The sequence below is a fragment of the Acomys minous genome, assembly GCF_964271855.1.
Source record: "Acomys minous genome assembly, chromosome: 15".
Classification (NCBI taxonomy): domain Eukaryota; kingdom Metazoa; phylum Chordata; class Mammalia; order Rodentia; family Muridae; genus Acomys; species Acomys minous.
Window position 1 is genome coordinate 95,544,941 of NC_140497.1, and position 23,110 is coordinate 95,568,050.

At 46.6% G+C, this 23,110-nt stretch overlaps 1 protein-coding gene across 15 annotated transcripts in view; it reads right to left on the bottom strand.

Moving 5' to 3' along the window:
- The window catches only part of ZNF644 (zinc finger protein 644), an 88,853-nt gene that overhangs the window by 1,881 nt on the left and 63,862 nt on the right, over window positions 1-23,110 (bottom strand). For 7 of the 15 annotated variants that reach the window (XM_084759799.1, XM_084759802.1, XM_084759796.1 and 4 more), the window contains 4 exons: window positions 17,108-20,124; window positions 16,334-16,939; window positions 14,612-14,734; window positions 929-1,031 (listed from right to left, as the gene is read on the bottom strand). In XM_084759799.1, coding sequence (XP_084615925.1) covers window positions 929-1,031; window positions 14,612-14,734; window positions 16,334-16,939; window positions 17,108-20,124 — 3,849 coding nt within the window. Of the gene's footprint in view, window positions 1-928; window positions 1,032-3,408; window positions 4,495-4,524; window positions 4,646-14,611; window positions 14,735-16,333; window positions 16,940-17,107; window positions 20,125-23,110 lie in introns of those variants that run through there. The other 8 variants (XM_084759792.1, XM_084759793.1, XM_084759795.1 and 5 more) reach the window with 4 other exon arrangements.

Here is a 23,110-nt window from a genome sequence, read left to right on the forward strand (position 1 = left end):
GGAGACCAGAGAAGGGTATAGGGTCCCCAAGCTGGAGCCACAGATGGCTGCAAGCCATCATGTGTGTGGGAGCTGAGAGTCAAACAATGGGTCCTCTGGAAGGCAGCCGGTGCTCCCAGCTGCCTCGCCACTCCTCATGCCCAGTAAGTACTTTGATAACACCTAAGTTCATTTACAAGAATCCTTCCAGAGTGTCTCTCTCGAAAGGCCCTTCCTCAGCTCAGAAGCACACTGGTCTGCGCCTGGGAGGCTCTCAACAAGCAGGCACTTAAACCAGTACAAATAAATCAAATCAATTGATCAAGTATATAAAGCACACCAATTAATACATTTTATCGATTACAGTATAAAATGGCACGTGGCTAATGTACAGACCTAATTTTTTACTAGCTGTTGAAGCAACTAGCTGTTGAAGTATATGCTGAATTAAGATTCTAAGCCAAGTCGGGCAGTGGAGGTGCCCGCCTTTAATCCCAGCACTCGGGAGGCAGAGGCAGGAGGATGTCTCTGAGTTCAAGGCCAGCCTGGTCTACAAAGGGAGTCTAGGACAGCCAAAGCTACACAGAGAAACCCTGTCTCAAAAACAAAAAACAAAAAAACAAAAAACGTGCTGGAGGGATTGCTCAGTGGTTAAGAGTGCTGCCTGCTCTTCCAAAGGCTCCTGAGTTCAATTCCCAGCAATCACATGGTGGCGCGCAACCATCTACAATGTGAACTGGCCTGCAGAGGTACAAGCAGGCAGGGCACTGTATACATAATTAGATAGATAGATAGATAGATAGATAGATAGATAGATAGATAGATCGATCTTTAAAAAAAAAAACCAAACAAACAAAAGATTCTAAGCCTGCCACAAAATAAGAACGCCAGCTACTCCATCTGAAGGGCGTGTAAAGAAGGGACCACTCTCGGCCACGGAGGCACACACCTGCATCGAAGGATGTAAACCTCGTCAGCACCGTGAGGTAACGTTAGCATCTTCTTCTTGCTTCCAGATCTTGACCTTGATTTCTTTTGCTTACAATCTAAGGCTAAAAAAGGAAGAGAACAATTTAAAATTCCTCATTTGCATAACACATCCCTACACAACAGAGAGGTCACACCATCACATCGGCAAAGTCCAGGTCAGCTCCCTGCTTCGGGCATGCACTGACTCCTACAGCAGTGTAGTATCGGCACGCATTTGTTCTGTGCCACTGTTTTCAAATAAAGCTCTACCACATGCAAGTAAAACCAAGAAAATGTGGCTAAAGAACAGGGAGCTCGGTTGGTTAATAATTACACTAATGAGAACCTTTATTTTTAACATAATTTTAAACATCTTATTTGCAGAAAAATCACAACTCTGTAATGCGAATTAATTAAATTTGCATTTGATCACTACTCTTTTAGGTTAACCTAGCAAACTGAGCAATGGAATAAGAATGCAATTCAAAGCTCAATGAAAAATCAATGTCTGCTGAATTCAAGAGCAAACATAGCTCAGCTTGATGCTAACTTTTCTTTACAGCTTTTCACACTGTATTTTCTCCAGTAATTAATTTTTAAGATGTGATTTAAAAAGAAAGCTTTCTAAAAATTGTTTTAAAGGGTAGACCAAATATATTAGTGCTGGTTTTGACATTTTTCCATTACTGAAATTTCCCTTTAGTTATTTATTCCAAAAGTATGAATCAATGGAAGAAGAGATTTTTTTATTGGTTGATCTAGTAGGGAGGACACAATGTTCGGTGGTCCTTGGAACAAAGGGATGACAGTAATGGCGGACGCTGCTTGTCAAGTAGCAGGAAGAGAACAGAGAGTTCTTCCCTAGGGATCCGAGTGGGGGATCCGTGAAGCACAAGGATTACTGAGGTGGCTTCTCTCATCCACGAAGCAAGTCCAAGTAAGGGGACAGGGATGGGCTGCTCAGTGAGCCTGGGAAGTGGGCTGTTCCAAGTCCAGCTTCCAAGAGAAAAGGCGCTGCCATTACAGAGCCACAGAGCAGAGCTCCTCACAGCAGGCGCGCAGCGAGGCAGCACAGATGCACACGGCAACTCAAACCATAGGAAAAGTAAAAACTCCGTCATGATTTCCAGCTTTTTGTCTATTTAAAAGTGAAATCTCTAAGACTCGTGGGTGTTTTTCCTACTTATTATTAGAACAAGAGACTAGTAAGCAGAGGCCAGCCTGAAGTCAGGCGCTGAACAACAGCCAACTCAAAGGCAAGATGACCCAGCTCTGTCCATTTCTTTTCGAGTTGTCATTAGTTATCTCAGTCAAGAGTCTGGTACACGGCAGAGACTCAACAAGTGTTTCTGGAGCAAAAATAAAGCAAAACCTAATAATTTAACCATCATCGTTCAGATGGTGGAGGGATGGAAATCTGTTTTCACAGTGCAATATGGGCAACTCGCCTTCCTAGAACACGAATGCACCACTTGTCTAAATACCCAGGTGCAACCGTCAGTTCTGCACTATCTTAGGTATGCGTCACAGTCTAACTTGTGTGGGAACTAGGCTCTTCACCACAGCTAGTATGAATGAGTCAAACACCATATATTTAGTTTCCATAGCTAACCTGTGGTGAGCAATTTAAAATTTAAGTGACTTCTGCTAGCGATCAGTTACCCCTCCCCACACCTGCCTCTGGGATGTAGGACACAGCAAGGGTTAACTAGACCAAAGGTACAACCTTCCTCTCAAGGACTTACTGCTTGTCAAACTTGCTACATTACATTAAATAATAAATAAATAAAGTCCTTGTAGGATCCAAGTAAATTACAAAGTAGGATACAAATAGAATGCATCAACAATCCTACAAATCTTCCCAGAATGCTACTGTCAGCAAACAGGAAGAGAACCGTAAGAAAGGAGGCAAAGGATGTGTCATGAGCTACCATGCTCAGTGGTACAGATGTGCTGGGTACTTGAAACATGCGACCAGACAGCCTGCATCCATAAGACCAGAATATTTTACATGAACGAGGAAGAATGGCATTTTCTGAATTCTGATGCTGTACAGACTCTAGAAGCTGTTTGGTGAATGATCATCTTTAAATTGTAAATAAAACAAAAATTCCAGCATTAGCATTTGAAGGTGGCAGGACATCAGAAAACAGGGCCGCTGTCATTGTGCAGCTGGTACAGTCTGCTAAGCGGTTTCCAAGACATGTCACAGAAGTTCCTGCATTGAAAATTCCTTCGAAATTTATTCCTAAGAGTAAGATAATGAAAAGCTCAGACTCCTGGAAATAAAATGTATTAATAACATCACTATTTTAATATTCCTTAGTTCCCCAAACAGGGTTTAGCAGCTAAAATGAGTACACTGAACAAGAAGTTTGCTTAATCCTAGCGTCTACCCCACCCCTGTAACGCTGTGCACACGTTTAGAAAAGTCTGTAGAAATGAGTAACAAACACGTACACAAGGCAGACACTCGTGTGGCACCTGCTCCATCCGAGACAACGGACATGAGATGCTCCACGGAACACAAAGAACACTGCACAAGCACGTCCGCCACAGGTGAGTTCCAGATGGACCAACGTGCAACATCTCAGGTCTAACACTTCTTCTTCGAGTCCGCCGTGCGCTGGTGTCAGGAGCTTCTCGTCTCTGTGACTACGCCGCTGCTGTGGGCGGCAACAGGCCCTCCTGTGCCGCTCAGACTGCAGACAGTGCGCAGGGAACCAGTCATCCCGAGGACTGGGCTCAAAGTCTGTGAGGTTATCTGAGTGTAACGGAGGACCTCATGTGCTACGGCAAAATCAGCCACGCGCAAAGGCTTGACAACAGCGCTGTGTTTACTAAACGTGGAAGGCCCCACTGTGCTGCGCGCCGACGACAAGCACCCTGAGTCGAGTCTGTTTTCTCAACAAGCGCTCCGGTTTACACACAGAAGGAACAGGTTACTTGCGGCACTGACGTAATTACATGAAGCCTTTGCGCTTTCAGTTGTTCTGTACGTTGTATACAATAATTGCTTTGAAGAAGTTTTCTTTATTTTTTCTTCATTGTACAAACAACTTCAGAGGACGAGGACTCATTTGGTGTTACATGAAGGTTCTGTGGTCAAGAACTACACTCTGCCGACCTTAAAATTCCCCATTGACACTTTTAAGTGCTTGCACTCATCCCTGCCCAATCACTCAAGACCTAGGGCAACACCTGCTTCCTTAACTGGTCACGTCTATGCGTCTTAGTGCGCTGTCTGCTGCTGTCTCACAATACCATAGACGGGGTGGAGAAAACAACCCAAGTGTGTTTGGTTCACAGTCCCAGAGGCTGGGAAGTCCCTGCGTGCAGCACCGTCTTCTTGCTTGACAATACCAAGGCAGGAAGGTGGCTATGCACACAGAAAGCCGAGGGGACATTTGGTAGCCTCATCACTTTTGTCATTCCTGTTGTAACTAGCTCGTTTCCACAATAATGGCATTTAATCCCTTCAAGAGAAGAGCCCTGTAGCCTCTAATCATCTCTTAAGACTCTTTCAACAAACTTAAATATACATAACTACACACACACACACACACACACACACACACACACACACACACACACACACACACTTGTTAAAATTCCTCTGTTGGCAATAAAACTGAGTTTTATCTTCTATCCTCCTACAACTTACTATCTTCCTCAACACAGCAGGCACACGCATTTGGGACCAGATCAAGAGTCAAGTGAGTGGGTGAGAGTCGAGCCGTGGTATCTTGCCATAAGCTAGTCTGTGAAGTCACACAAGCTCTCCACTTCCACACACAGCACGAGGACAGACACACATTTCAAATGGCAAGAGCGACAAAGGAACCTGCTGCACATTCACCCACAAGCTGGTAAGAACAGCATCCAAGCTTACAGCTCAGCATGCGCCCCGGGACACACTCGAGAGTCCCGTCCCGCGGGCATCTGGGCAGCCCTCCTCCTACTGCTGCTTCCGCTCCCTTAGGTGGGAGTCTCGTGTCCCCACAGCCCTGGGGTCCTGGAGGAGTCTGATTCCAGCCCCTCCACGCTGCGCTACAATAGCTTCTGTGCAGCAGTTTGGTCCCTGACTCCTGTTTCTACTGGATGCTAAGTTACCCTCGTGGGGACACACTGTTCGGGCCCCGTGTAAGTTACGCTCCTGCAGTACTGAGGTTCTGGGGCTTGCAGATTTAATACCACTTTTGGAGCAGTGGGTCTGTTAGGTCACATGGGCCACGGAAGCCAGGGCTGCCACAGGCCCTCAATGTAAAACAACAGTGTCTGGCTTCCTCATATCTGAGACTCTTTTTAGCAAGGGGTCTCTTGACACATTCAGAATTTTCTCCCAAACACCCACCACTCCTTACTCTGGCTTGCCAGTCTTGCCATCCTATTGCTTTAATTGTAGTTTAGCTGCAGCTTTAGGCAGTGAGTGTCCTCTCACAGCGCACGCATGGCTGCCAGGGTGGACACTGCTGTGAGGAAGCGTCAGGCGCCAGACACCCTAGCTCTTCCTTCTGGGTTCTACATGTCCCCATGGCACACACAGCTCTGCCCGACTCTTCACAGTGTAAGGATGACCTCTACACTCGGGTTCCAGCACTTGCTCCTCACTTCTGCCTGAGCCATCAGCAGGATGGCCTCTTCCGTCCACATTCCGCCAATACTGCAGTCACAGCGCTCTTCTGACCCTCAGCGGAATGGCTCCGTGTCCCGCACACGGCAACAAGCTTGCTTGCTCCTCCAGCCTCCTCCACCCCTCATGTGGCTCCACAGGCGGCTCCACGTTTCTAGCATTTGTGACAACCGTCCTACTTCTTGGCAACAACTTAAGTCTCCCAATAAACAGTCACCACTCTGGAGGGAGGGAAGCCTAACACCTGGCGAGGCCTTCGAGTTAAACTGCAGCACGGCACCACAGTAAGGGAGCACGCGGGAGAGAGAGCACAGTGACCCTTCCTGTGAGAGGCAGCTGGTCTCTCCCTCCAGTCAGCCCCACAAGCGCACAGAGCTCCTCAAAGAGAAGGATGGGACAGCGCTGCAGGGGGAAGGAAGTGGCTCTTCTGTGCAGTTAGCGCGTTCAAGCAGAAGCAACTGTGAGCTTATTGGAAAGAGCAGCAGGAAGTAAGTCACGGAAAGCAGGTGACTGGGGTGGTGAGGGTGGCAGTGGCAGCTGAGAAGTGGGAAGGGTATGTGTCCCGAGGTGTCCTCAGTGTGAGTCTGAGAAACTCCCTTCTCTCTGCTCGAGCTGACTCCCAAGGCTCTTAAGACGCAAGCAGGTAAGTCTGTTCAAAGGAGCGGTTTATTTCTCTCTGCTTCAACTGAAAAAGAACTACATCTGCTTGGTGGGGGGGTTAGTGGGGGGTTTGGTGGGGGGGTTTGGTGGGGGTGGTTGGTGGGGGGTTAGTGGGGGGTTTGGTGGGGGGGTTGGTGGGGGTTATTGGGAGTGGTTGGTGGGGGTTATTGGGAGTGGTTGGTGGGGGGGTTACTGGGGGGGTTTGGTGGGGGGTTTGGTAGGGAGGTTGATGGGGGTGGTTGGTGAGGTTGGTTGGTGGGGGGGTTGGTGGGGTGGTTATCTTAAAGAGACACGCTAGCTGCTGTACGTCGGGAACTAAGGGAGGAGAGGCTTTCACTCAAAAGGCGGCCAATTCTTTCCCATACGCTTTCTGTAGCTTTACAGATAGATGTGCAGCGGCAGAGGCCTCCCACTGGGTTTAATGCTCCCTTGCTGCAGTCTGAAAACTTTTAGTGATTTCACACAAAGGCTGCCACAGACTCACTTTGCATGGGACTGCACAAATGTACCCAGTGCTGTAAGGAGGAGAGGTGGGCGTGGCATGCTCATGCCAGAGGAAGTCAGTGAGAGAGAAACAGTGCGCGGAGTCCACACATCACGCCCCAGCACCACAATCAGGCTTCTTGACTGCCAAGGTGAACTACGACTTAAGATTTCAAAAAGCAATTTCCTCCTGTCCAGGAACTAAACATAAAGACAGCCAGTGAAGTACCAACTTTTTTTTTTTTCTTTCCAGACATGGTTCCTCTGTGTAGCCCTGGCTGTCTGGGAACTTGCTCAGTAGACCAGGTTGACCCGGTGGTGACATGCACCTTTAATCCCAGCACTCGGGAGGCAGAGGCAGGAGGATCGCTGTGAGTTTGAAGCCAGCCTGGTCTACAGAGTGAGTCCAGGACAGCCAAGGCTACACAGAAAAATTGTGTCTTGAAAAAAAAACCAACCAACCAACCACTCCCCTCCCAAATTTACAACATATAAAAAGTAAATCCTAGAAAATTAACGAATAATAAAAATAGTAGGGTCACTAGACAAACTGACCAGACTGGAGACAGACGGGGGGGGGGGGGGGGGGGGGGGGGGGGGGGGGACACACACAATCAAATAGAATTAAGCTTTGTAACCAATGACAAGCAAAGCCAGGCACCACAGACCTCAAGTGTTTCCCTGGTGGTGGTAGACGGACAGCTTGAGAACAGCAGTGAAGAGAGACGGCAGTGCCTTCTGGTGGTTATTACAGTCAGAGACGGCAGTGCCTTCCGGTGGTTATTACAGTCAGAGACGGCAGTGCCTTCCAGTGGTTATTACAGACAGAGACGGCAGTGCCTTCCGGTGGTTATTACAGACAGAGACGGCAGTGCCTTCCGGTGGTTATTTACAGATGCACCGCCCTCCAGCCACCCGACTCCTGCCTCTCCTTCCTTTAACCCTAGCCCTCTGCCGCGCAGTTTATTTTCACCATACTAGCTGCCTATCCCTTGTTCCCCATTTCACAGTCCTATCGTCATTACTCTGAATGACTTATGTCTTAAAATTATTCTTAATGCCTTATGCTCTTAAAACTTCTCCTCCTAATCAAATCTTTTGTTTAAAAAAATAATTTCCAAAGCACCACTTAAGTCCTTTTAAGAAGGACTGAAATGGGTTTTGAGCCCAGCACAGAGGTGCACACCTTTAATCCTAGCACTCAGGAGCAGAAGCAGGCCGGCCTTGGAGTTACAGGCTGCCTGATCTACAGAGTGTGCTCCAGGAGAAAACCACATAGCAGAGACCCTGTCGAAAAAAACCACACCTCACCACACCCACACCTCACCTCAGCCACACCACACCTCACCTCAGCCACACCACACCCCACTCACACCTCACCTCAGCCACACCACACCCCACTCACACCTCACCTCAGCCACACCACACCTCACCTCAGCCACACCACACCCCACTCACACCTCACCTCAGCCACACCACACCTCACTCACACCTCACCTCAGCCACACCACACCTCACTCACACCTCACCCACACCTCACCCACACTCACACCTCACCCACACTCACACCTCACCCACACTCACACCCCACTCATACCTCACCCACACTCACACCTCACCCACACTCACACCCCACTCACACCTCACCCACACTCACACCTCACTCACACCTCACCTCAGCCACACCACACCTCACTCACACCTCACCCACACCTCACCCACACTCACACCTCACCCACACTCACACCTCACCCACACTCACACCCCACTCACACCTCACCCACACTCACACCTCACCCACACTCACACCTCACCCACACCTCACCCACACTCACACCCCACTCACACCTCACCCACACCTCACCCACACTCACACCTCACCCACACTCACACCTCACCCACACCTCACCCACACTCACACCTCACCCACACTCACACCTCACCCATACCTCACCCACACTCACACCTCACCCACACCTCACCCACACTCACACCTCACCCACACTCACACCCCACTCACACCTCACCCACACTCACACCTCACCCACACTCACACCTCACCCACACCTCACCCACACTCACACCCCACTCACACCTCACCCACACCTCACCCACACTCACACCTCACCCACACTCACACCTCACCCACACCTCACCCACACTCACACCTCACCCACACTCACACCTCAACCACACCTCACCCACACTCACACCTCACCCACACTCACACCTCACCCACACCTCACCCACACTCACACCCCACTCACACCTCACCCACACTCACACCTCACCCACACCCACACCTCACCCACGCTCACACCCCACTCACACCTCACCCACACTCACACCTCACCCACACCTCACCCACACCCACACCTCACCCACATCTCACCCACACTCACACCTCACCCACACCTCACCCACACCTACACCTCACCCACACCTCACCCACACTCACACCTCACCCACACCTCACCCACACCCACACCTCACCCACATCTCACCCACACTCACACCTCACCCACACCTCACCCACACTCACACCTCACCCACACCTCACCTACACCAAGGAATCTTGCTTCATTATAAATCCAGTTCCAACTTTTAATTAGCTTCCTACATCTTCTATTTAACTTACCTCACCTGTCTAACTTAATTCCTTACCTCCTGCTTCCTGGTTTTTTGTTTTTTGTTTTTAATAAACATTTAATTTTCCCACATTAATCCCTCTTTTTTCAAGTATTGTTCCTTTCCTCTCCGGACACCAACTTTCCATTCGAACCAAGTATCTTTGAGGCTCAAATAAACCAACTTATGCTGGGATTGGTACGTTTCTAGCATTAAACCAACCAAGCACTGGGTTCAAATTCCAGCACTTAGTGAGCCACTGACAAGATCAGCGGCTGCACACAAGTGCCATCTGAGAGCGCCTCCGCTGCTCTGAGCTCACGGGGCGCTCTCCCTCCTCTCTGTGCTCCACTGTGTTTCACACAGCTCTTCCGAGGCGTCTGCCTTAACGTCACAGTCATGTTCACGTGTTTCTACCATACATGAAAGCCGCTCTGCCTCTGCAGTACTCAGCACCGTGCCTGGACCACAGCAGGAGCTGGAGGGATGCGTGTAGTGGGCAAAACGCCTACACCTTTTCCTGGCATAATAAAACAATTACTGGTCCCCTTTGCAAGTTATTCTAAATAGTATAAAGTTACATTTACCCATCTGCTTCACAAGGCAAAAATGACATCAAAATAGTTAAGGGAGGAAAATCAAGTTTGGCATTAAAGAACTAATCTTAGAAAAATATACTCAACATTATCTGGCCACGTTTGAATGACACATCGCTGTGACATAAACATACATGTATGTTCTTATTCCATATATTGAGTCGTCCTGAGACAAGTCACAGCTAAGAAAACATGGACACTGTCTCATGAATAGCTTTTAAAAACAAGTTGGGGGCTAGAGAGATGGCTCAGAGGTTAAGAGCACTGTCTGTTCTTCCAAGGTCCCGAGTTCAATTCCCAGCAACCACACGGTGGCTCACAACCACCTATAATGAGATCTGGTGCCCTCTTCCCGCATGCAGGCACATATGGGGGCAGAACACTGCATAATAAATAAATAAATAAATAAATAGATCTAAAATAAACAAACAAGACCCCCCCCCCCAAAAAAAGACAAGTTGGAACACACACGTGCTCCTCCTTTGTGTGTGGGAAGCAAGAACAAACAAGTCCCCTTCATTCCTAAGTCTGCTCAAAAGGTGGCCCAGGCTACAAGAGCCACTGACCTGCTGTGACCCTTGTCATATGGCACTACGCTGGGTACTCATCTCCAACAGCTCCGGCTTCGGGGGGTCACCACTGCTGATGCCCCCCTGGCCTGTCTGACAGCAGAGACAGCTTCCTCACTCCAAAGCCAGCCCAGCCACGGGGAGTAAGCAAGGGACCCTACTTTGAGTTAGAGTTGCTTTAAGTAGCTTTAGGATCAGCATTTTCTGCTTGTACGCTATAGGCCTGAATCACAAGCCTGCAGCACTACAGGAACAGAAGACACTGTGACCACAAGCTTGGAGCACGCCCCACAGCTCGCCTACAGCGCAGGGGTCACTTTTCTAAGCTGTACCAGCCACTCAGCACCTTGCTGAGTTCGTTAGAACACCCAAGAGTTAAAGCTGAAAACAGAAGAGAAAATGCCCACTATTAAGATCCAGCCTACAATTACACTTTTAAAGTGGATGGTTTGAAAAGCAGGCGTAATGTGCGAGTGGTCTCACTAGAGGGCCAACTTTTACAGCCGCCGGCTCCTTTCTTTCACTACAGTGGGCTGGGCGCATCACATAATGAGTGTGTATTACTTCTACAACGCTGTGGGAAAATGTGCTCTGCAGAGAGACAAATAAGATCCTTTACCAAAGTACTTTCCGGATAAAAATTATTTTCCATTAATTTTAAATAAGTAACCAGTTTCCACTTTATGTTAGTATCTAGCTCAAAAAATAGTTGGTAAAAAAAAATAGTAGGTAAAAACAATTCGGCTGCTGCCACATAAGTACGGGTGTAAGGTGGTCCTATGGACGGCTGTAGTGCGGGTGTAAGGTGGTCCTATGGACGGCTGTAGTGCGGGTGTAAGGTGGTCCTATGGACGGCTGTAGTGCGGGTGTAAGGTGGTCCTATGGACGGCTGTAGTGCGGGTGTAAGGTGGTCCTATGGACGGCTGTAGTGCGGGTGTAAGGTGGTCCTATGGACGGCTGTAGTCCATACAAGCCCCCAAGCAGAGAGGAACTTTGGGCAGGAGGGCTCGAATGGTGAGTAGACCGATGTAATGAGTCATAATAAGCATTACTTTTTAATGAGAAAGAATAAAACGAAGTCTGGAGTGAATTAGATGAGCGAGTGACCAGGCACAGTGTGGGGCATAAATGGAGTTCACAGGTGGGACTCAAGATTTTTGTTTGTTTCTTTCTTTCTTTTGTTTTTTGAGACAGGGTCTCTCTGTGTAGCCCTGGCTGTCCTGCACTCACTTTGTAGACCAGGCTGGCCTCGAACTCACAGCGATCCACCTGCCTCCCGAGCCACCGCCGGGCCAGGTTGGGACTCAAGATGTTAGAACGAAGAGCCACCACATTACAACTACTTGAATTGTCACCAAATTGGTATTTTAGGAAGTCGAGGAGACTTTTCGGTCTAAGGCTAGCAGAAAAGACATCTCTGAAATACCACTGGACAGCACAGAAGACACCAGAGCTGATGGCTTCTACAAAGGCTTAGAAGCTCCTCCTACCACCGGTACCACCAGGTGTGTCAGTCTTGAGGATGTTTACACTTCCATGTTTGTGTTGTACGCACATGTGTGCATGTGTGGAGCGCAGAGGCTGATGTTGGCATGCTACTCCGGATTGCCTTTTTATCTTATTACTTGTTTATTTTAGATTTTTTTCTCTCTCTCACTGAACCTGAAGCTTGCAGCTTCAAGTAGGCAAGATGGCCAGTATTTCTCTACTTCCTGCCACTGGGCTGCAGATGGCTGTCCCCACTGGGCTGCAGATGAGTGTCCCCACAACCAGCTTATTCAACATGGACACCGAATCCCAGCTCTGGTCCTTGCATATGCAGAAAGCACTTTAACCATCAAGCCACTTTACCAGCCCTACTGAGGTTTTTTTCTTCAAGACTAAACACACAAGTAAAAAGCTACACGAACGAAAGCTGAGCTGGGACCGAACATGCTAGCGTCTCACAGAAGCTTCCTTCCTCCCCTTTCCTCTTTTCATTGTTCCAATTTTGTGATGTACTTGTATGAAATATGGTGTCTGTCTCTATGTACACATCCATGTACGTGTGCATGCATGTATACGTCCATCTGTCCATCCATCTGTCCATCCACCCCGTCTACTTATCTATCTCAAGGTTAAGCCTGTTACTCACATGGCCCAATGACCCTTGCAGGCCCCTGTGATACAGACCCTGGGGAGGGACAGGCGTGTGGACCTTATAGATACTGACAGAATTTTCTATCTGGGAAACAAAACAAAACAACAACAAAAGCTGAATAAAAAACTTCTTATTTGGCATGAGAAAGCAAGAAAGCTCACTTTAAATGGGGACACACTGTCCCGCTGTCTAAGGGAGGAAAGCAGGTGTTGGTTGTGGAGACGTCACCCGGGCCTTCCCTCGTGTTTGCGGTTTTCCTATCTTTATGCCTAGCACTGACACATACTTGATTTCCTAGCACTTCTGATATGTTGGTTAGTTTTAACTTGCAATATTCCTGTTTTCCTTGACGGCCTGGACTTCATCCAGTTCACTTTATATTCCTTTTCTTTCTAATAATGAAGTGTTCTGTTTGGGCTTGTTTTTGTTGCTTTATTGAAAGGTAGTATTGGTTATCAGTGCCTTAAACTACTATTGTGTTTTGAAAAGTTTTTCAAATGAGATGAAAGTATTTTTTAAATGGACCAACAGTCAAGTGGAGAAACACTTCACCCACTAAACATCAGAACAATTTGCTAAGTACTTAGGGAAATATTTTTACAAGCCCCTCCCCCAAAGTCTAAAGTAGGCCCAGTCAACGCTTGGGCTACTCCTGCTGTTCCTAATTAGACTCAAACCCAAGAAGAAGATCTCTCATAGAGAGAGAGACCAGTAACTCAGGTCACAAGCTTCATCTCCAGCTTTGCAGTCAAGTGCAGGCAAATGAGCAAAGCTCTGAGTACGACGTCCGTGCGTAACGGGAGGAGCCCGCGCTCTGCCCCGTGCATGTGGACGGCACAGCACAGCCTCCACAATGATCTGCCGGCTCCATGGCTGCTGCTTTCACTGCCTCCAGCTTCAGAGTCTACACAGCTGCGCAGCCAATCAAAGCACAGGTGCATGAAAACTGAGCCCCACAGTTAGAGCTGCGCATCAGTAAACTGGTGTTCCCTCCTTCTGTATGAACAGGGGTCCCCGCCATTTGTATGCCAAGCCAAGAGACAGAGTGAAGACGCAGAAGACAGACACCAATATGAATACAAGTTCGTCTTCAGCACAAGGACACAGTAGATGTTAAGTTTTAGGACATGAAGAAGAACAAAAGGCAAAAAACTACTCGAGAAAGCAGAAGGCGATGACCTCAAGAGGGCAAGAGAAATAAAAATATTAGAAAGAAGATCTTAATGGGAAAAAAGGGTTTGTGAGGTTCTCTTTAGAAATGAATATATTTTAAGATTTGAGAGAAATGGAATTGCTAAAGCAAGCAGTTTAAGAGAGTACAAATCAAAGAGCAAAGCCTTGTGCAAGGTGTAAGTGTATTTTATGAGTAAGCTGATAAATGCTCACAAAAAGGCAGTATGAAGAGACTATCTAAAGCTGGACTAGCCAACCAAAGACAACACAGAAATGTGTGTGTTAACATTTAAGTGGGCAGCAAGGTTTATTAATCCTACATGTAGTTGGGGGCACTAAGTTGTCAAAAAGGGCCATTATTCCGGCTTGCCCCGCCCCTTCAAGATTCAAATCAAAGACCAATGAATTATTCTACATATTTTAAATTTCCTTTCCTAATAAAGCACCTTTTCCCAAAGTAGCAGTACTATAATCTGTTTCATGTTTGTTAACAAAGAGGCATCTTTACTAGTATCTGTTCATTTAAAAAAAAAAAGCCTTCAAAGATCAAATACAGTATAATTTTTAAAAGAATGAATACAAACTCAAAGGTTCACTGGGCTGCTTTCCCTCAAATCAAAGCAGTATGGGCTAGATGAAAACACTCATTTATGGAATCTGACAGTTTACAAGTTGCTGAAAACTATCGTGGGTTCAGTTGCTGCTTATCATGTAATCTACAGGCCCCAGTCTGGTGAGGACGCTGTCAGACAGACTTGCCGCGACATCAGCTCAAACATACCTGCACCAGTCCAAAGTCCAGCACTCTTCTTTCGTGCACAAGCGCGGAAGTGGTTGGACAGGCTAACAGCACTTGTCAACGCCGTATTGCAGTGCACACATGTCCTAAGCTTCACAGGCATACCTAGCGTTCAAAAGAAAACTATGATCCAGCCCTCGCTTCACAGGGAGATTCTCTTAGCCTAACGTGTGTAGGAAAGATGGCTTTAGAGATGCCTGTTGCATCACCTCAGGTTAACAGAAGGAGGCCTTGGCATGGCGAAAGGGCCTGGCCTGGGCCTCCACGCTCCCCAGGGAACGCCTATCACCACTTTCCTGCAGATCTCATGTTCCTCGGGGCCATTAGACCTCCTACAACATCCCATCCTGTGAGCTGAACAGCACAGTTCTGTTGGGAAGGGCCAAAGCTTACAACATTACCAATAAAGAGAATTAAAAAGTCTGCTTGACAAAGTGGTAATTGAAGGCTAGATTCTAAATTAGGCTTCGCAATGAAGGCTGGGCGAAGTGGTAAAGCACACCGTCAACAGCTATGAGACACAGCGGTTCATTCAGGGCACTTCATGGTCATTACTCTAAATGACAATCAATAATGAAAGTTAATCATTTCAGGTTCTTTGCTAAAAAGCTTTGGTTGAGGTAAATGATCAACACGCCGTCACAGGAAAGGAAACATGCTGACAAGTAGGAAATCTTACAATTTTCCAGACCACCTCAGTCTCCAAAGCATGTCAACAGGTGTGGCCAACAGTGTGACGATGGCCACAAGCAACACTGCGTCACGGCCACACAGCCAACACGCCAACACTGCGTCACGGCCACACAGCCAACACGCCCTCTGAACTTCATCCTTCAAAGAACAGAGTAGTAACCAGCTCCAAGAGGCCCTCTCCATGGAACAAAGTGCCCCACCATCCAGAACCCTCAATCAGACTATTAGCATTCCCCTAAATCGAAATTTGCAATATAAATTATTTGAGATATTCAGTGCTTGCCAAGAAGCAAATCAGAATTACAGTAACCTGATTCTTTACTAATCCAATGGTCAATTTCTATTAGCTAAATACAGTCAACTTTTGCTCACATACATAAATCTTCAAAACTTTTAACTTTAAAATCAACCAACCAACCAATCCATCCACCCAAAACTCCCTTCCAGTGCCCGAGTCTAAGCCAGAGCTAAGAATACCAACACTAGGTTTTGTCACTTGCCCACCACCTCAGCACACTCACAACGTCCCTTCAACGCACAGAAACTCAGCGGACCAGTACCGAGGGAAGCACCTGCTCTGTTCAGGAGAACACAACCCAAAAGGCCAAGCAAACACGGGCATTCACTACAGTCTTCTAACCCTACACCATCCCATAATACAACAAGGCTTCAGGGACTCAGCAGCTCAGTTCTCAACACATCACTATGTAGCACTGGCAGAAACAGGCTAGAGGTCTTCCCTTTCAACAAACCAGCCTCTCATGGCCCTGCAACACTGCTTCCGTGGGCTTGGTGTAGGGGAGTGTGCGCATGGGGGGGGGGCGCGTGTGTATGTTTTGCTTTTGTTCTCAACTTACATTCAGACCAAGAAAGGAGGCAGAGACCCAGTACCGCTGGGCATCCACGGGGCAGCTGGAGCAGACCTCCATATGCTCTGCGGGGCAGCAGCACACGGGAAGTGCTCAGAGGCACCGCCCAGCTGCGTTCACAGACTCACAGGCAACCTCTTACCTGAGTGCATAGCCAAGTCCATTTTTTGTGGCTGATACATCAATGGACTGTCTTCATTTAATGGAAGAACACATTTCTGAACAAACCTCTTTCTTGCTGTCTGGTTATGGATCTTCTGAGGAGAAATAGCAGAGCTCCTTTCTTCTCCCATCCTTTTATTTTTAAGAAGTTCTATGAGGGTAAGAGACTGGCTCTTTTTCCCACTGGGCAGCTCAGGTTTTGTCTCGTCACATTCACTTAAGAAGCTCAGCCCTTCTTCCTCTGATGCTGACACTGAGAGAGCCTCTGTCTTTAGACCATTATGGTATTCATCAAGAGGTAAAACATTCTGAGACAGGAAGTCGTCACCTGCTGAGAGTTTCTGAGCTACAAACGGCCGGGGAACCGTGCGGCGACTGCTCAGGGCCTTTAGGATGCTCTCGCACTTGTCCTGGTTCTGCATCATCTCACTGAGCACACAGATGGGGGACTTGTGAGCGTCCCACTTGGTTTTCCCAAGTCTTTTCAGATGGCCTCTCACATGATTTGATAACCCAATCTTTGTGTCAAACCAACCACCACAGAGCTGACAAGTATGTTCGGAAGTAGTCTCAGACTTCTCTATAGCTAAAAAAAGATTTTTAAGAGTAGTATCAGACTCTTTACAAATCACCACAAACGATTAAACTCAGAAACAGAAAATTCTGTGATTCTAAGAAGGACCAAATTCAAACACCACTTCCAACTCGTCTGACCTGCACATGGCAGGCCCCACCTGGCCCCATGTGGACTTACCTTTTCTAACCCGCTTCACAGGCGTGCCTGTGCCAGCTCTTTTGAAATGCTGCATTTTGTCACTTGTGGCTATTTGTTCTGGTGACACAACGTGCCGCGCTTCATAGCTTAGCCCTGCTCTGTGAAGATGCCCGCGGACGTGGTTGGACAGCCCGACACCTGTTTCAAAGGTTGCTGGGCAATAAGGGCATGACTTCTTCTCTAGAGACAGATCAGTCCAGTGGAAAACAGAGCTGTGCTTTGACAGCGGTGCGTCCGCGGTTTCCAAGTGCTGAGGGTCATGCAGCTCGTGTAGAAAGCTGTTGGTGCCGCCATCCTCATAGTACTCAAAGTAAAAGCCGTCGTTTTGATCATAATGCAGGGTAGCACTGTCTCCGGGATCTTGACTTTCCATCTTGCTTTTAAACAGGGGCAGTAAGTTGACACGTTCTTGACTAAGATCACTGTAGGTTTCGTCTTCCATGGCCTGTGTCGTGTAGTCACTGAGTTCAACGTTATCCCAGGAACTGTCATCTTCCGTTTCATAACTGTCTTTCTTATCAGCAGAATTAAGCTTCTGCAAAACAACAACAGTCATTTTATGCAGGAAGTCGGGATAGCTGTCCAAGTCTTCCCCACCAGAGCTTTCCTTCTTTGAGGCCCTAACCACTCTCTTTACAGCTACACGCTTGTGGTCTTTCACGGTGTCTGGCCTTTTGGTGTCTGGGCTATGAGGGTCTGAAATAAAATTATTATGAGAATTACTTAATGATGAAAATAGATGCGAGGAGTTCAATGAATTCGCCTCTTTTTTGAAGGGAAGTGGGTAGGAGTCACCTGATTTTCTCATCAGCCTGTAGTTTTCATGCTTGTGTCTATATAAGTAACTGCTATTTGCCTTGGCATTAGATTTTTCTTTTGCTGCCTGATGGAAATACTTTGGTTTTTGGTCGGTGCTGCTTTTGACCATGGCATTCTTATGAGCCGAGCTGTCTGGACTGCACGCATTTACACCGGACTGGGCAACACTTTTCCGAGCTTTTTGTATCCTATGTGGTCGCTTATGAAATTTTGAAAAATTACTTGATTGTGAGCTTGATCCAAATGTTCGCTTGACGTCTTGTTTTAAAGCAGAGTTCTTTGGAAATGTGGCTGGCTGTGGCTTAACTAATGGTTTAGTGCTGTCGCTATCTACAGGCTCCTCAAGGGTGTCGCTTTCCCTCTTGTCAAGTCCAAGAGGATTAGCAAATGAGTCAGCACACGGTGGGGAATGCAAATACTCCGTGTGCTTCTTTAAAACACTTCTGGCTGAAGCAGTGAAGGGACACAGCTTACAGAGGTATGCAGCTGGTTTTTTGGATGACCCTATAACAGAGTCTTTTGTCAAAGCCTTTTTTTGTGTTTTTCTCTGAGATGCGTCTGAACTGACGGCAGGGCACTTCACTGCAGCTCCGTGGGCGATGCCTCGGTGGCATTCCAGTTCATTCTCTGTTACTGCCATGAAGTTACACTCTTCACAGCAGTAGTACCTTTTGTCTTTCTCGTGGGTTTTGGCGTGTTGCACAAACGTCTTAGGACAGTTGGTACCGAACACACACTGAGGGCACTGCAGCCGCGCGCTTCTCCCTTCATCCTGCAGCTCCTTCAGCTCACGGATTTCCTCCATCAGCTTCTGCCTCCTCTCCTGGTGGATGATCATGTGCTTCAGCAGCGAGTTGCGATCTCGAAACGTCCGTCCACACTCTCTGCAAGCGTAGGGCCTCGGGACGTCAAGGTGGCGGAAGTGACTACTGCCGTCCAGGTGGTACATCATGTGCCTGTGGAGATGCTTCTTCTCCCTGAAATTCACGTTGCACTTTGTACAGGGGTAGAAGGCCGGCTCTTCAGGACTGAAGGCAGCGGGCGGCTCGGGGTCACTCTCCTCACATTTCTTCTTTAAGGGATTTGAAACAAAAGTGCGAGTGTGAACAGGGGAGCTATCTTCTCCACACTTATCCGAGTTATAAACTAGACGCTGAAACGTGTCCGCAGACTCCAAGTCTTCTTCAGCTGACTCAGGCTTTACTTTTGATAATGTGTATTTCTGTGACTCTATTGCTCGCACCTCCTCAGTTTGCCCTAGAAAGTCAACTTCTACCATTTTTGATTTATTGGGGACACGGTTACACTCACCAAAACAGTCCTCTGTATAACGAGTTATTTTGCTTACGTCCATTTTCCGCTTTCTCTTCTTTTCCAGACCTACTACCTTAGGATGAACTGGAGGTTTCTCCACTGTTTCGTCATTAGTCATAAGGAACTGAATGAATTCTTTCTGGGGATCCCAGTTAGTGTCATTTTCTGACCTGAGTTCATCTGTCCCTGAGGACGCCCCTGTCACCGCACTGGCACAATCGTCTGTCACCAGCACGCCCTCCTTGTCCGCACCCACCTCCACTGGGCTGAGTAAAGTGCTCTCCGCCTTCACACTGTTCCCTACTGAGTTCTGAACGTCACAACCAACTAAAGCAGAGGTAGGTAGTTTTTTAATGGAATGGGTTGGGTTCTTAGTATGTGCTACATCTGATAACAAAAACAGGACTTGGTGTTGACTTGCTTTTTGTGGTGTAGACTCTAGCTCAAGGCCAGCTGCTGCCTTCCGAGTTGAACACGGCTGTGTTGCGGGCTGAGCCGCGGGCTGTCCGGTGGCTAAGGAAACACTATTCTCGTTCATACTGCAAGTTGTTGTCAAGCAGGAGCGTGAGGCTGGTGCATTAACAACAGCTCCTGCAGGCAAGGTAAAGTCTTCACTAGAAGCAGCAGGAGCACTGGCAGGGAGAAACAGAGCAGACTGGCCTCCAGTTAAGGCTTTTTCTGATGTGTCCTCTGACAGCTCCTCAGATAGCGTCAATGAACTGTTTCTTTGAAATGATGTCTGACAACCCTTTGGTTTATGAACTCCACTGCTGTCGTCCGGGAGTTCTTCTTTAGCACCAGTGATGTCAGGGTTTATCTTCAAATCGTCCATATTGTTGGCAAGATCATCTAACACACTTAGTCTAGAAAACGGAAAACAAAAATTTAAGTTTGCATAAAAGAAATGCTACTGGAACGTCTGGAAAGCTGGAAGTCTCTATTTTCATTGACTTAATCTTCTACTCTTTATATTGAGATACTAACAATTTTCTAAAAATTACTAAACACTTTAAAAATATTTTCAAAGAAAAGATTGCTGTTTGTGCTTTCAAAAATTTAGTATTTCACACACACACAAACTACCTAGGGAAATGAGGTATAACTCACAGACAATATAAATGAATGCATTACACACTGAAAAGTTTAAAATATCATGCATGAATTTATAATTAAAAAAATTATCTGGCTTAAGTAGATTTACTAAGGACAGTTGCTCCATACAGCAGAAGAACTGGAGTTATTAAATACTGTAAAGAAAAACTATTTTATCACCTGAAAGCTCATGCCTTGAGGAAGACTAACAAAAAACTACATAGTAAACAACTTGGGTCAAATATATTATTTGCAATCAACATCACTGACTTATGTATCAAACAGTGATTTTTTTTTTTTACTTCTAAAATGTTTAAAACTGCTTTGCTCAAGATAGTGTTCTGTCAAAATTCTGCCAACTATAAGGCTGCTTTTATGCAAGTTGTTCTTAACTACAAGTTACTAGTGCTACAACTAATCAAGTTTTATGCTGAAAGCTCATGCTCTGAGACCCTAAACTCTAGGCATTTCCTAAAAGCAATTATACCATTTACAATCTAACAGTAGTCTGGAGACCTAAAGCTCTTACAATGAGGTGTCATGAATAGTGTACTTCACACACAGTGTATATTAACACGGCAAAGTGCTTTTGATTGTATACTGAGCTGCTGTAAGGACACAGCAGCATCCTCGTGACTGTAGCCGACTGTCATATGCAGCTACCCCCCCCCCCCCCCGCCCCTCCTCAGAGGGCTCTCTCACACACCACAACTGACTGTCCTTAACTCTTGCAGAACCACATGGCTAGGCAGTGGTTGTTGAATAAATGATTAAGTGTTGAATAAGTAAAAAATGCAACTGCAAAATCAAAACCACAAGAAAAATCTATGAAATCTGGACAGTCCATTCAAACACAAGTCCTGGCATGGTTCTGGACTCGAGTCAGCAACTACAACAAGCCGAGAGTCGTGTGTAGCCTCCACAGGCGTAAGCACAGCACACTCACGCTCCGCACACCTACTGAGCACTTGCTGCGTGCCACGCACAGCTGTAGTACTAGGGCACAGTAGTAAACAGGACAGACTTGGTTTCTGCTCTGCAGATAAAAATAAATTCTTCACATTGTCTCTGCAGTGTTTTACATCTGTATAGTGAACAATACTATTTTAGGACAGCAAGGCTCTAAAATTCAACTCAGAAATTAAGATATTTCACTTGGAGTGCAAACTTCATGCTTTGTAAAACATTAACTCTAGCACAAGAATAAAAGATTTGTAATAACTCATTTCATAACTTACAAAGTACATTTTCTTTCAACAAAATGCTTATAAATGTATCAAAGATTACAAACAAGTTATGATAAATAGATTTCTTTGGCAATATTTATACCAACAATCATTATTCCTTCCCTCACACATTTTAGAATCCTGCTTTGAAACTGGCAACATTCCACAGTAATAAAAATAGACTTCCAATAAGATCATATTCAACAATATCACCCCAAAATGGTGCTAATGCAGCACCCAGCAGGAGTCTGCATCACAAACACTGAGGAAAAAGATGGGCACACACACACAAGTGTCACAGCAAAGCGGGGCTGGCGCTGCCCTGCCCGACACCGACCCTGGCCTTTCTCACCAAGTTTAGGAGAAAAGTAAAAATGCCTCAATATTAGCCACCTCATAAATCTGTAAAGAAAGACACTTTGTGTTTGTCCTAATCCCAGAGGTAGTCAAATATATGCTCAGTCAACTGGAAGCCTGTATTAGCTTTTCTCAACAGGAAGCAGCGTTGCTAACGAAGTGGTAAATTCAGTGTTAATGAGTGGCTTCACTGCTGCCACCTCAGAGGTACAGCCTTCCATGTTCCGTGCTCTCCCCATCTGTTCTGGTGTTAGAGGTTCAGGGACGGAACAGACGCCTTCCATTTAAAGCAACTTCCCTGGTCCCCTGAACAGCAGGCGACAAACGATGAGAACACCGTGTCGATCCTGCATCCTTGTTACCAGAATGGCTTAATAAGATCTCCTAACTGCACAGTCTCAGGACAGCAAGCCACTTCACTCAAACACATATTAAAAATACAAGTGAAAAATGTATTTGACCCACAAAACATATCTAGTAAAAAAGAAAAGAAAAGAAAACTAAGTTACACTGCTAAAACACAATCCAGTCTTTACCAGTCAGTTTTCTTCATGTCTACATAATGAAATATGGCGTCTAACTGTCTACACATTCATGCTCATCTCCATTCAGCAGAAATTATTTTTTAGTTAAGTGACAGCGCTTTCTTGGGTCACTGAAAAATGACAATTTATTTTTTCAACTGGAAAACATGCTGTAAGAAATGGAGTCTGCAAGCTGAGGTGCAAACAGGTAACATTTTTCTGGGTTTACTTTTTCCAATATATTCTGACTATAAAATGCATCAAATATTTTATACAACTTTCAGGACACGATGAAAACCAATGCGTCGTGACCTTCTGTCGCACTGAATGAAGGATCTGTAATTCTGACGTCTATGTCCTTGGATTCATGAGGACTGGGTTCCTCCAGGTAAGAAAGCATTTGACCTGTAAACTAATTTTACCCTTTTTCAAAGTCTTCAACTACCTTTATATGAACAAATGCATACAGCTCAGTCACTGGTACCATTTGTTACCATAACAAAGAAGAAGCACTTGAGGCCAAGCATTGCTCACTCAGTGTAAGGAAGCTACAGGGTCAGAGGGGCACCTCAGTGCGTGAGAGGAGCCAGGCTCAGTCCCCAGCACCCACATGGCGGCTCACAACTGCCCTTAACTCCAGTTCCAGGGGA